The sequence below is a fragment of the Lonchura striata genome, chromosome 1 (genome assembly GCF_046129695.1).
Source record: "Lonchura striata isolate bLonStr1 chromosome 1, bLonStr1.mat, whole genome shotgun sequence".
NCBI classification, from domain to species: domain Eukaryota; kingdom Metazoa; phylum Chordata; class Aves; order Passeriformes; family Estrildidae; genus Lonchura; species Lonchura striata.
Window position 1 is genome coordinate 152,487,874 of NC_134603.1, and position 13,426 is coordinate 152,501,299.

The 13,426-nt window shown below is 47.4% G+C and overlaps 1 protein-coding gene across 1 annotated transcript; it reads right to left on the minus strand.

The window, feature by feature from the left end:
• Positions 1-11,738, minus strand: MYD88 (MYD88 innate immune signal transduction adaptor). The gene is made up of 5 exons (XM_021555302.1): positions 11,402-11,738; positions 6,994-7,125; positions 5,217-5,397; positions 4,622-4,713; positions 1-3,042 (listed from the first exon to the last, which is right to left on the minus strand). Exons 1-5 carry the CDS (start codon positions 11,736-11,738, stop codon positions 2,888-2,890), a joined length of 897 nt encoding a protein of 298 aa, XP_021410977.1. The 3' UTR covers positions 1-2,887.
• Between the last annotated feature and the right edge of the window lie 1,688 nt (positions 11,739-13,426).

Genomic DNA, 13,426 nt, shown 5'->3' on the forward strand with positions numbered 1-13,426 from the left:
TATCATTCCTCACTTAAAACTTTATTTTGAGACACAGTTTTGTTCTTGGATGCCCACAAAGCAGATTCAGCCTGCTGGGTTTTCATCCTTTATTTTAAAAGGTTTTCACAAGTAGCAAAAGTTTGGATTTTTGAGGAGAAAAACAGAAACATTTTCTATTTTCAGAATGCCTATAAAAACAGATGCTTCCCCCCTTTGTATCAGGACACAAAATTATTATAAATATAAATGTCTGTATATAAAAATAAATGATTTGGCACTAACAGACTCAACTAAGACAATTTCAATGAGGGACAGAGACAAAATAAACCCTGTAACAACACAGTTTTATAAATCCCTTTTTTAAACATGCTCAAAAATTTTCCCCTTCCACTGAACATGAGGGGAGGAACACCCAAAATGCCACTGAAATGGGCAAATGGTTCACAACAACTACATTTTGTATCATTCAAAATGTCACACTTCAAGTTATTGTGACAAGGCAGATATATATGGAAGTGTCAGAAGTGCATAATCTCTGGGGTTTACATAGAAAAGGATAGATATTTAAGGCATATTTTATGTTTCTTTACCCCAAAATAATTGTTTTATGTTTCTTTACCCCAAAATCATTATTTTAGCCTATGACATAAGTAGTAACTTGTAATAAAGCAACAGCCCCGTAACAGTAAGACCTTCCCAGCATCCAAGCCAAGCAGAGAAGAGCCAGGGCACCACAAGCAGGGTGGTAACAAGATCCCAACATCTTTCACCACTAACTGGAATATGGTATTTATCTATTTGAACTCAAAAAATTTAGAAAGTCAGCTCCACTGTTTGCTTTCCCTTCCAGAACCAGTACTTTCCCTGTTGGGTGATCACCAAATGATCTATTACAAAACTCCTAATTTTTCCTGCTCATATGCAACACCAAGTCCCAAACCATCAGGACTCTGAAGACACCGCACAAGGTTCAAACTGCCGAAATTCTCGCTGGTTTTGGTATCCCTTGCTCAGAAGAGGGAGGAAGGGGAAGAGGAGGAGAACCCACTTGTGGTTCTTCATGTCGGTGGTGCTGGCCCATCCCGGCCGTGTCTCCCCATCCCTCCCGCATTCCCTCGCAGGGTGCAGCGTGGGCCATGGCCTCCCTCTAGCGTCCACAGCACGGGCTCCCCTCTGATGGAGCCACCGCAGCCCTTCCAGCTCTGCAGGCAGGAGGAATCTGCGAGTAATGACCCATAATTGATGTTTATAGGCTCTCCAGGGTATGAGAATTCACTGAGTCCCCGGAGCGCCTGGGGATCAAGCAGCCTCCTGAACCTCTTCTGTAATTAACATTTCACGATTATGCAGAAAGCCCGAGGCAAGCAGCTGTCTCCACTTCTGCAGGAGAGGCCCCCAAGGCAATAAAACAAACTATTCAGAAACCCCTCATCTGCTTAACTTTCCTCCTCCCGTGCCCACAGACTTCTCACTTGTTCTAGCAAGACAGGAAGGTGCAAAAGTCACCTTGGCACGATGGCAGCAGTTACTTTTGCAGAAGAAACACCCAGCTCTTGGGTCTATCCAAAAATGGCTCCTGATGCCAACATGATGTGTGTGAATGAACTTCACCATGCTCAGGCCAAGGGCTGCTGCTGTCAGCCGGGAGGAACCAGCAGCAGCACCTGGACAGGATTTGGCAGCATCCCTGCTAAGGGTTCGTTCACTGACAGCGAGTGTGCAGGAGCCCATTTCTGCCTCAGCCCTGGTAATGCTTTAAAACAAAGCTGAAATTGAAAAAATAAAATCACATCCAGATGCAACCTTAAAAATGTAAACTAGTCAAACATTAAGCTGTAAAATCAACATTAGTCAGTGGCTGAAGTAATGAACAAGGGGGCAGAGTTCAAGCAACTGTAGACACATAAGCAAGATTCCTCTCTTCCCCAATTTAAAAAGTCAATATTTACTGTAAATCTGTTTAATACACCAATGGATTGCTTTAAACACTCCTTTGGGTAGAACTCCTGACCTCCACCCTGGAGCACTGATGAGATCCAGTAGTCACAGGCAGGATTCAAGGCCAAGTCTAACAAGCAGAGCAGTTTTGACATTGCTCCGAGCCTTAGTCACAGAAATACAGTAATTATTGTGGCAGTTAATTAAATTAGACTCTTTCCTATTGTAACATTCGCTTCCATGTTTTAAACAGCCCAAATGTCAATTTAGTACACTCATTCAGTGTTTAGCCCTGTGCCTTTGAGACATCCCAAAAGCTGCTGTGTTTTAGAAGGTTTTTAAAGGTGAAAGAATTTGAGATCTGGACCCACTGATATGCAGACCTTGGTCAAGTCAATGAGCAACAGCAGCCCCTGATTTGTGCAGTAAAGTCTGTCACTGAAAAGATGTATTTTAAGACTCTGAATTTCTCCTGAAGGAGAAGTAAAAATGTAGTAGTATCTGGGAATATTAAATGCTGGTATAAGGTCACTGAATGAAATGTGACCTGAATAGAGAGAGACCTGTCCAATATGGTAAAACTCTCACAAGCCTCGATGTTACTGTAGCTTTAAAACATTGACAAAACCTGTAGTTTGAGGCTCTGAGGTCTTGCTAATTCTTACAACAGAGTCTTCCTGTATCAGACACTCTTTAGATGTGTATTTTCAGTAGTTTTAGTGAAAGTGCTTACTCAACAAATGCTGGATGCTGCTGCTCGCTGACTTAACCCAGAACACCCACACAGTTGCTTTATTTCCTCTCATAGTTGTGAAGAAGTGCTGGACAGAGTTCTTTGTTCCCAATCTCAGGCTCCAAGCAAGGATCCAGGTTCTGAAGTGGTGGAAGAGCCTGTGTCAAGGACACCCCTGGTCCGAAGGCACAGCCAGGACAGGTTACAAGGGCACCCAGCTCTCAGGACTTTGCATCAGGGCAGCATGAGGGATTTTGCCAGTCTCGTCCAGAACCATTTTTTGGTGCAAGGATTGGTGTAGTCACAAATGGTAATGAACCGTAAGATACTCGGAAACTCGTTCTTCATGGATTTGTACTTGACTGGAATCAGCCGTTTGTGACGAGCACCTAAAGAGAGGTCACACAGAGAGGGTTACAGAGCCCACATCCATCCCTCCCCACCACAGCACAAACATCACAAGATCCAGGTGTGCTCCTGATTGAGCATCATCTGAATATACTGCAACCTGCTCTCACTCTGGAGAGCAAGTCTCTGAGTCCTGATTTACTCAGGCTGCAGATGTTCCCCAGTGAATCCCTCTGCTAACATGGACTGCTGGTTTTGAGACACCATGAGGTGAAAGCACCCTCCCTGTGACTGCTGCTGCTTGAAGGAGCAGCTCTTCCACAGAGGAGCTTGTCCCCTTGTAACTCTCCACAGGGACACCTGCCACCACCTGCACTGTGCACCACAGCACAAGTGATGACACTGAGACCAGGATGAGGCAAATAACCAAGATTTCATAACTGCAGCAGATGCTGGAGTAATCCCAGAGCCTGCCACCAAACCCTTTTGTGCATTACTAACACTCCAAACAAACAGGTAAACACTGTGACTTTTCTAAGCCTGTTACTTTCACCTGTGTTCTCACTGGCAGAGCTCAGGGCATTCCATACAGATGGAACTTCTTTTCTTCTTCTAATGTAAGGTGTGATGCCCACAAAAAACTGGTGAAGAACTAAAAGGACTTTTCTACAAATCTTGATGACTGAGGGCTGATACAAAGTGCTGGGAGTGTTCAATGGATTAACTGATACCATATGAAATTAATGTGTCAAGGAAGATGAAGTGAATTCCTGACTCTGCCACCAGCTTCCAGTTGAACCTCTGGCATGTCCTTTATACTAGCATGTCAGATGCCTCATCTAGAAAAAAAACTTTATATGCAGATACTCTTACCAGTTCTACATATCCTCAATACTATTAGGCTGGGCTGCACTTATTCCCCAGCAACACACACAACTGTAGAATGACTACTGGCTAGAAAAGAGCAATCACAATAGACTTGGCAGAAGTAAATTGGTGGCTTTTCAATTCGGAACAAAATATGTAAAAAATTTCCCGACCTAAATTTTTGAACATTCATTCCATATTTTGTTTACCTATCCACAATACTCAAGGATCCCTGCAAGAATCATAAAATGGAAGGGGTTGGATTGGAGATCCAATGATGATTGAAGATCATCCAGTTCCAACCTCCCTGCTATGGGCAGGGACACCTTCTAGACCAGGTTACTCAGAGCCCCACCTAGCCTGGCCCTGAAATCTGCATGTTCATTACCTGTCACCTAGTTCCCAGCTTTACTCACATCCTGGATTTATTATACTACTTGTCTCTTTAGCAGCAATTTTTCCTGTGGATCTGGAAGCCCTTCACAAGCCTGACATGCAGCTCTGACATTTCTGGAGCAGGCAGCATTATCCCACTGACAGCTGGAGCAGTGCAGCACAGGCAGCTTCTTGCTCGTGGGGAAGGTAAAGAGCAGGGCAAGGGACCCAGCCCAAGCCTCTGCCTGCACAACCAAATTATTGAAGCCCTTGTTAGTTCCAGTGGTACAGTGCCCACTGACCTCAGCTGAGGGTTTGGATGTCACTGTAATAAAAGGATAATGTGCAGTTGTAAATGGGATATTTGTGTGATCTTACCCGGGGAAAGACTAAGAGCAAATTTGGTCTGGAAATCACATTCATCACTTTCCAGGTAGTCATCTGAAACAACAACCACCATCCTTCGACACCTGGAGATTAAACAGGGGAGATAACAAATAAAATGTCAAATGAGATGGTTTTCATTCCCACAAGCAGAAGCATGTACTGCTCTGAATTGCTCCGGTGGAGAAGGACCTGTCTGTGTTCCAGCAGGAATTAACTGCAGAGCAGGAACGACTGACAGACACATACAGAAAAACTTGATTAGCGATACACACATACCAAAAAATGAGTCCAGAGTGTCTGTGCAACCTTTATGTGATCTTGTATCTATATATGACACACAAGGCAAAGAAAAGAGATTGAACATAAGCAGCATCACCACGGTGGCACCTTCCTCATGAACACAATGAAATGACACACTGGGGAAAGCCCGAATCATCCTTCTTGAGCCAAGAGCATAAAGCAAACCCCATTAAGACATTCTTGTGGATTTGTGCTGTTTCACTGGCACCACACTGCAGACATCACTGTAAAATGAATGTGATGTTCCACTCCTCACAGCTGGCCCCAACAGCCATGGTTCACTTACCTCCTCTCTATAAGTTCTCCGCTGATGGACCACACACAGGCTCCTGGCAAGACATCCCGATCAAATACACAGAGCTTCAGTTTGAACTCTGTCTGCTCCAGCTCCCTGATCATCTCCTGGACAAACTGGAGGTCTTTCTGACAGTAGCAGATGAAGGCATCAAATATCTCTGTTCCACTCCCTGAAACCATTAAAAATGTAGCTGTCATCTTCTACTATAAATGAAGTTCACTCCTGTAGTGAACTTTCAAGAGCTCCCACAGACTTTAACTCAGAGAATCATGAGTCTGACAAAAAAGCTTTGGCCAAACTTGCGAAGGTAATTTAGCCTTTTATTAGATGAGCTGCCCTTCAGCCCAGACTCCTGTCCTTAACAGGGCTGGCAGGAGGTAACACTCATCAGTGCCCTGACTGCTTTCACTGGCCAGGCTGTTCATACACAACCATATTGCCTGGCAGGGGTCAGGGAAAGGAGCTGCAGACAGGCAAAAACTGCAGAGGCGGTAACATCCAGCTACAGGGAGTCTAAGTGGAGCTGGAGGGAGCAGAGTACCCCAAGGGATGCAACTCAGAGCCCTGACACTCTGGGATTTCCCTGAGAGTTTCACATCTATAACATCCTTGTGGCTCTGAGTTCTTTTTTCCTAGATCAGGTCACAGAGATTCAAACTTCCCAAGCAAAACAGCATTCAGCAATGTCCTGCCATCTGCTGTCGATGGAGCTGTGGGGTGAGCCTTGAAATTTGGAACCTGTCATTTTTATGGCTAAGATGTCAAACCTGGGTACCTGAAGTCATATCTAATGGGCCTGTTTTGCAATTACATTAATGGCTGGCAACTCTTGTTTGTTCAGCAGTTATCCAAATATTAAAGTGCTGCATTTTAAGGACAATGTTTCTCATAATTAAGTGCCTTAATACTGCTGGATAGTTTCCAACTGTGTTAGTTTTTTTTTCATATCAATGTCACTACAGATATATTCAATTTTTTAATGCCAGTTAAAGCCTACCACAGCGAAAAAAATAGGTCAGGCTCTAAAAGATGCTGAGGAAAGTATCAACCCAGCAGGCAGATTCAGCCCAAGAAGCATGCAGTGAAGCAGAAGGGGAATGTCTGCCAGGTCAGTCAAACTGAGGGTACTGCTGCAGGGGCACAGTGCTAACCTGGGGGTCACGTCAGGCAAAGCTGCCGTGTACAAACGCCAGAATATTGCTCTGTGGACATTTGGGGATGGTTAGTGATGCCCACACATGCAGCAAAGGTGGCCACTCAAACTCTGGCCAGCACACACATGTGCACACACCTGGCTGCACATGCAGGGCTGCACACACAGCAGTGCACACACACAGAACCCATTTCCTCTCTCCACCCACTGCACACCCAGTCCTACTTCAAACCCACTTCCTTTTCATTCAAGGTGGTTCCACCCGCCAAAGACAGGCAGGGAAATCACCTCTGTCACCATTCCCCCTGGGCTCCAACCCCTTGAGCTTTCAGCAGCTGCTGCTCTGGGCCAGGCTGGGCTAAGGGACATATTTCTGTGAAGTCTCCTGCCATGTGTGTCCACTGGCTCTGTGCCAGCCTGCTCCTGGGCGAAGTGTTTCCCAGGGCTGCTTTCCCTCTCTGCTCTAAGAAACAGGAAAAATGAAGGAAGCATTCTGGCCTGGGGTATGCAGAGTTGTGGGAATGATGAAAGCAAACAGTTTTTCTGCACTTCCCATGGGGAAAGTGATTCCAACAGGAGGTACCAGGCAGCAGTGGAAGCAGGGGCTCTTACCATATGGGTCATCCCTGATGGTGATGCCCATCAGTTCCGACGTCTTCGGCACACTGCTGTCCACTGCTGGCACTTGGAGAGGCTGGTTGGCCTCTTCCTGCTTCCTCTGCAAATACTTCTTACAGTCCTCCTCTGCAAAAACACACAACCAGGGCAAGAGGCTCCTGTGACATGGGTTTACACTGCTGGAGTTCATTAGAACAGGAATAGTTATTTCATGGATCAGGGATGCTGGAGGGAAACCCCCTGTGTGGTTTTTTCAGTATGTAGAATTTCTCTCACCTCTTTCTGAACATCTTGATGCTGCCTTCACCACCTCCTCTAGCAATTAATTCCTGAAAATCACTCTTGATGTTTTAAGTACTTTCTTTTACTTGCTTTATTCTTCCTCCTCCCCTTAGCTCTACTATGTCCCAGTACACCTTCAATACCAGGAATAAGGTACAGAGCAAGCCCCAAGTCTGCTATCTGCTCTCACTGTTCTGCACTTTGGAGTATTTGAAATCACAAAATAGCTGGGGAGGTTTTCATGGTGTCAGTCTTTCTGCCCATGTAAAAAGCCACAAGACAAGACAAAATGGCCTCCAGTTGTACCGGGGGGGGCTTATATTGGATATTAGGGAACATATTAGGATTAATTTTTGTCTGAAAGGTGGTCAGGCATAGGAACAGGCTGCCCAGGGCAGTGGTGGAGTCAGCATCCCTGGAGGGATCTAAAAGATGTGGAGATGTGGCCCTTATGGACAGGGTTTAGAGGTGGCCTTGGCAGTGCTGAGTTAATGATCCTGTAGGTCTTTTCTAACCTTAGAAATTCTCTGCAGACACACAAGAGCTGATTCACACCCCAGCCTTGGCCAGCCAGGACAACTGCAGGTGACAATGAGTATCCACACTCACCACATACAGCAGGACCATGTAAAATTTTTAGGAGCCCCTGAAGCAGCTTTTATGTTTTGCAACAGGAACAGGGATCCTCTTATCCCAATCAGAGTAGACATGAACCCCACTCTGAAATAACTGAGGGGCAAAGACCTGTCATAGTCACTGCTGTGAACTTCCCAATCAGGTCAGTGATGGGCACAGATCTATTATAAACAGATTTTGTTTAAAACTAAATCATAAATCTAAATGGAAGGCCTTTGGAGAACCAGCAAGAAACTCTGCAGCCTCTGCTACTCTGTAATTGCAGAAGAAATGAAAGTAAAAGGAGATTTGAAAACAGGAATTATGGAAAATATGAAACTCGCTAGAGACTCTGCCTTTACTTAAAATTTAAAAAAAAAATCCAGCAAGTGTTAATCAATACTGATCAGCTGGCACAGCTGACTTATCCAAGAGCAGAGTAAAAGATCCCTTGGAAGTGCAGGATGCTGTTGGGAGCCCAATGAGTCCTCCTGTACCACAACCTAGCACAAGCAGGTCTGCAGGAGCCCCAGCTTGAGCCCCCATCCCCTGCTTCTATCTCAGTTTTGCATCTTGTTACTGGATTATCTCTAATCTAATGAGGCTCAGGTCTGATCAAAGCTTTTCCTGAGGCTGAGGCATTCCCAATCTGCCTTTCTCTTCCCCTCAGCCTCCCTAGTCCTGCAGAGGGGAGAATCAGCCACATTCTTTACCAGCCAGAAGGTTCAGATTTCACGTCTCTCCTCACTAAAGCCCTAACTCAGGTCCCACCTCTCTGCCAGCTGCCTGTTGGGCGAGGTGTGTCAGCTAAGTCAGTATCTTTGAAATCATGATTAAAGTCACTTTGAAGTTGCCAGCGGGTTCAGCAGTCTCAGAGGAAGGACTGGCACACAGCCACCACCTCAAGTGTGCCTTGCTTCCCTTGGGAGCTGGTTTCACAATCCAAAATACTGCTGAATAGGCAAGAAGAGGCAATTATTTAACAGCATTGCATAGTGCTCAATACAGAAATGTTCATTTTTGGTGTATTTGCTCTAAGTCTTCACTCCTTTCCTCTGATTTGGGATGGATCAGTCCCCATCTGGAAACAGCACCTGATTGTGCAGGTTAATGAGAGTGAAAAAAGATCATAGATGACTTTGGGACCATAAAGTGAAACTCCTCCAAGCTGTCTTCTTCCACCAAGCACCTAACGAGGCTTTACGTTCCTCTGGCAGTCAAACAGGAATTGGAAAAAAAAAAAGAATAGAAACATGAAATCTAAAGCACAAAATCAGTAGCATGATGAGAACACAGAGAAGACAGATCCAGGAACTTTCAGGCAGGAAAGGTAGCACTTTTGTAACAGGTCATGGAAGAAACAAAAATCTGTGTGTTTCAGCAGGAAAGAGCACAAATGTATCAAAGCAAAAAGCTTCACCTCCCTGAAGATGATTCTACAGAGAAATAAACTGCTGAGGAAGTTCACAGTTAGAGCAAAGCTGCTGGGACATCAATACTGGTATTTTCTGATTCTGATATGGATCCATCTGAAGAAATTCCAGTGGTATATAAAGACACCCCTGGCATCAGGAAATACCATGCACAGGAGTACATGAAACCTCTTCCTTTTTCTCCTCTCCTTTCTTTTCCTTTGAAATATCCACCTCTGTAAATATCTCTGATCTGCAAGAGCTCCCAGCAACAGGTCACAGCCTCTCAGTGCAGTTCTCAGCCAAAAATCATAAAAGAGGAACAGTTACACTGCTCAGGCCCCAAGCTTCATCCTGTTTCAAGCACTGCACAAAGCCAGGTGTCCATGGGGGAACCTAAGAATAAAATAAGCTTACAGATATATTTCCTTAATATATATGTATGCATTTCCCTACAATCTATCTTTTAATCTACAATCTATTTTTATAATCTATCTTTTGGACTATTCAGAGTTAAGGAATTTCCTGAGCCATGGAGAGAATTTTTGTTGAACAGCCCTTAGTGGGCCCCTCTTCCAAGAATTTACCTGTCTCCTCTTATCAGCACAACCCAACTCTGGGTAAAACTTGTGATTTTCCTGCAGCCCAGGCTCTTCCCACTCTTTCTGCTGGAGTCTATTCCAGTTCTGACAAAGCCCATCCACAGCATTCCCTTCCAGTGGGACAGACAGATCCTGAGCTCAGGGCTAGAACCAGCCTGGGTGATCCCAACATTTTTGTGAAGCCCCCCAGATTTGTTAGGAACCTCTGATAAGCAGATCACAAAGCACAGTGATGCTTTTGTCTTTCCCAAAACCTGGCCTCCTTCAGACTGTGATCTTAAGTAGGAAGAACCACAGGATCCTCCACTGCTTTTTGGTCCGGTTCTCAAGAGAGATGGATTTCTACATCTTCCTTTATCTCCATGAGTAACAGGAAGTGACATTTATTACTTCCTCATTGCTAACTCGGTAAGCTCTATTATACAACACAGACCTTCTGGGAATTCTCTGGCTTTGGAAATACTTCGGCAAAATATTTCACCTTCTGATGACAGTTGGGTTCCCTGAACTTCTCTGATCACAAAGAAAACAAAGAGCCCAGAAAGAAGATATCAGAACAGTACAAGTACCTTCATTCTTCTCAATGACCTCCCTTGATTTTTTTCAGTATACATGGAATTTTTTTCCATGACATTATCCAGTCCCACACATCCCTCATCTCCCCCAGCAAACATCTTCCTATCACACTATACCCACAAATCACAGTTTTCACACTGTCTCCTGGCTGACCTGGCTAAGAGCATCTTCTGACACACAAACTTTTTAATTGTGATGAGACAGGGCTCCAGGTTACTAAGCTCATGCTTAGCAGAAACACATCACACATCTCTCCTGGAAGCCAGGTCAGCCTTCTGTGAATCACTGAATGGTTTGGGTTGGAAGGGACCTTACAGGTCCCCTCATTCCACCCCCTGCCATGGGCAGGGACACCTTCCACTGCCCCAGGTTGCTCAAAGCTGCATCCAACCTGGCCTTGGGCACTTCCAGGGATGGAGGAGCCACAGCTTCTCTGGAAACCTGTGCCAGGGCCTCACCACACTTACAGGGAATAATTTCTTCCTAATAGCTAATGTAATATTATATATTCTAATATCTAATCTAAATCTCTGTTCTTTTAGTTCAAAACCATTCTCTCTCATCCTCTCACCCTTCACCCACGAAGCAAGTCCCTCTGTCTCCTTTATGAGCCCCTTTAGGCGCTGGAAGGGGCTCTGAGCTCTCCCCGGAGCCTCCTCTTGTCCAGCTCTCCCAGCACAGGTGCTCCGACAACAGAGAGGATGTCACTCCATCATCTGTAAAATACTTTTCCTCTCGAGCGGGAATTTTCTTTTTTTTAACCTCACCTCCGCGGACAGAGCAGCGAAGAGCGACACGAACATCAAAGATCAAGGACCGACAGGAGCAGAAAGCCCAACGCGAAGAGCATCCCCTCCCTCCCAGGCATCAAGCAGAGGATTCCCTTCCGTTCCCCGGCATTCCCCAGCGCCTCACCCACGCTGCCGGCCAGGTCGCTCAGCACATCGTCGCGGCCCAGGCGGCGCAGCACAGCGAGCAGCCGCCCCACGGTGGCCCCGCCGGGGCAGCGCCCCGGCCACTCCTCCAGCAGCGCGGCCGTGGGGTCGGGCAGCCTCTCCAGCCGCCGGATCTCCAGGAAGCTGCAGCCCAGCGCCTCGGCCAGCGCCGTCCAGTCCGCGGCCGCGGCCGCCCGCGGGTTGAGGTAGAGGCCGAGGCGGCGGCGGACGCCGTAGTTGAGCGCTACCATGGGCACGGCCTGCAGGTCGGGCGGCGGGCCGGGGCTGGCAGCGGGCTGCGACGGGGCCGCGGCCATCGTGCGCGCTGCGGCTTCCCCTTCCCGGCGCTTTCGCTGCCGCCCGCCTCGGCTCCGCCCCGCAGGGCCGCTCCGCCCTCACCGCCGGCGGGGCGCGGGAGGATGTCCCCAACAGCCCTCGGTGGGACCCTGCTCCAGGGACTCACCTGCCTCCTCTCATCAGCGTGGCACAGCTCTGCGTAAAACCTGTGATTTCCCGCAGCCCAGGCTCCCTCTGGGTAAAACCTGTGATCTCCGGCAGCCCAGGCTCCCTCTGGGTAAAACCTGCGATTTCCCACAGTTCAGGCTCTTTCTGGGTAAAACCTGTGATTTCCCGCAGCCCAGGCTCTCTCTGCGTAAAACCTGTGATTTCCCGCAGCCCAGGCTCTCTCTGGGTAAAACCTGCGATTTCCCACAGTTCAGGCTCTTTCTGGGTAAAACCTGCGATTTCCCGCAGCCCAGGCTCCCTCTGGGTAAAATTTGTGATCTCCTGCAGCCCAGGCTCTCTCTGGGTAAAACCTGTGATCTCCTGCAGCCCAGGCTCTCTCTGGGTAAAACCTGCGATTTCCCACAGTTCAGGCTCTCTCTGGGTAAAACTTGTGATCTCCCGCAGCCCAGGCTCTCTCTGGGTAAAACCTGCGATCTCCCGCAGCCCAGGCTCTCTCTGGGTAAAATTTGTGATTTCCCACAGTTCAGGCTCTCTCTGGGTAAAATTTGTGATTTCCCGCAGCCCAGGCTCTCTCTGGGTAAAACCTGCGATTTCCCGCAGCCCAGGCTCTCTCTGGGTAAAATTTGTGATTTCCCGCAGCCCAGGCTATCTCTGGGTAAAACCTGTGATCTCCCACAGCCCAGGCTCTCTCTGGGTAAAACCTGTGATCTCCTGCAGCCCAGGCTCTCTCTGGGTAAAATTTGTGATCTCCTGCAGCCCAGGCTCCCTCTGGGTAAAATTTGTGATCTCCCACAGCTCAGGCTCTTTCTGGTTAAAACCTGCGATCTCCCACAGCCCAAGCTCTCTCTGGTTAAAATTTGTGATCTCCCGCAGCCCAGGCTCTCTCTGGGTAAAACTTGTGATCTCCTGCAGCCCAGGCCCTCTCTGGGTAAAATTTGTGATTTCCCGCAGCCCAGGCTCTCTCTGGGTAAAACCTGTGATTTCCCACAGTTCAGGCTCTCTCTGGGTAGAATTTGTGATTTCCCGCAGCCCAGGCTCTCTCTGGGTAGAATTTGTGATCTCCTGCAGCCCAGGTTCATCCCACTCTCCCTGCTGGAGCTCTGACCAAGCCCATCCCCAACACTCACTGCCAGTGGGACACACAGGTCCCACCTCCAGTGCTGGGCCCGGCTCCGGGCTCCAGTCAGGAAGGGCATTCAGGGACTGGAGAGGGTCCAGAGCAGGGAATGGAGCTGGAGAATCCCAGCTGAAGCACACACCCTACACGGAGCGGCCGAGGGAGCTGAGGGTGTTTGATCTGGAGAAAAAGAAGCCAGGGGATACATTATCTCTCTCTAAAACTCCCTCCTGACAGGAGGTTGTAGGCAGGTGTGGTCTGGTCTCTTGTCCAAGGCAATAAATGATAGGGCAAGATGACAAACTCATAAACTGTGCTGGGAACATCTAGGTTGGACATCAGGAAGAATTTTTTTTCACAGAAAGGATGATTACATTGGAATGGGCTTCCCCAGAGAGGTGGTGGAATCACCATTCCTGGAGC

What these genes read in the sequence shown, in the direction of transcription:
- MYD88 (XM_021555302.1), bottom strand. Translation starts at nt 11,738, where the DNA reads ATGGCCGCGGCCCCGTCGCAGCCCGCTGCCAGCCCCGGCCCGCCGCCC. An exon ending in CATCAGGGATGACCCATATG is followed by an intron (nt 5,398 to 6,993) that starts GTAAGAGCCCCT and finishes TAATGGTTTCAG; the next exon opens with GGAGTGGAACAGAGATATTT. An exon ending in GGAGAACTTATAGAGAGGAG is followed by an intron (nt 4,714 to 5,216) that starts GTAAGTGAACCA and finishes TTTAATCTCCAG; the next exon opens with GTGTCGAAGGATGGTGGTTG.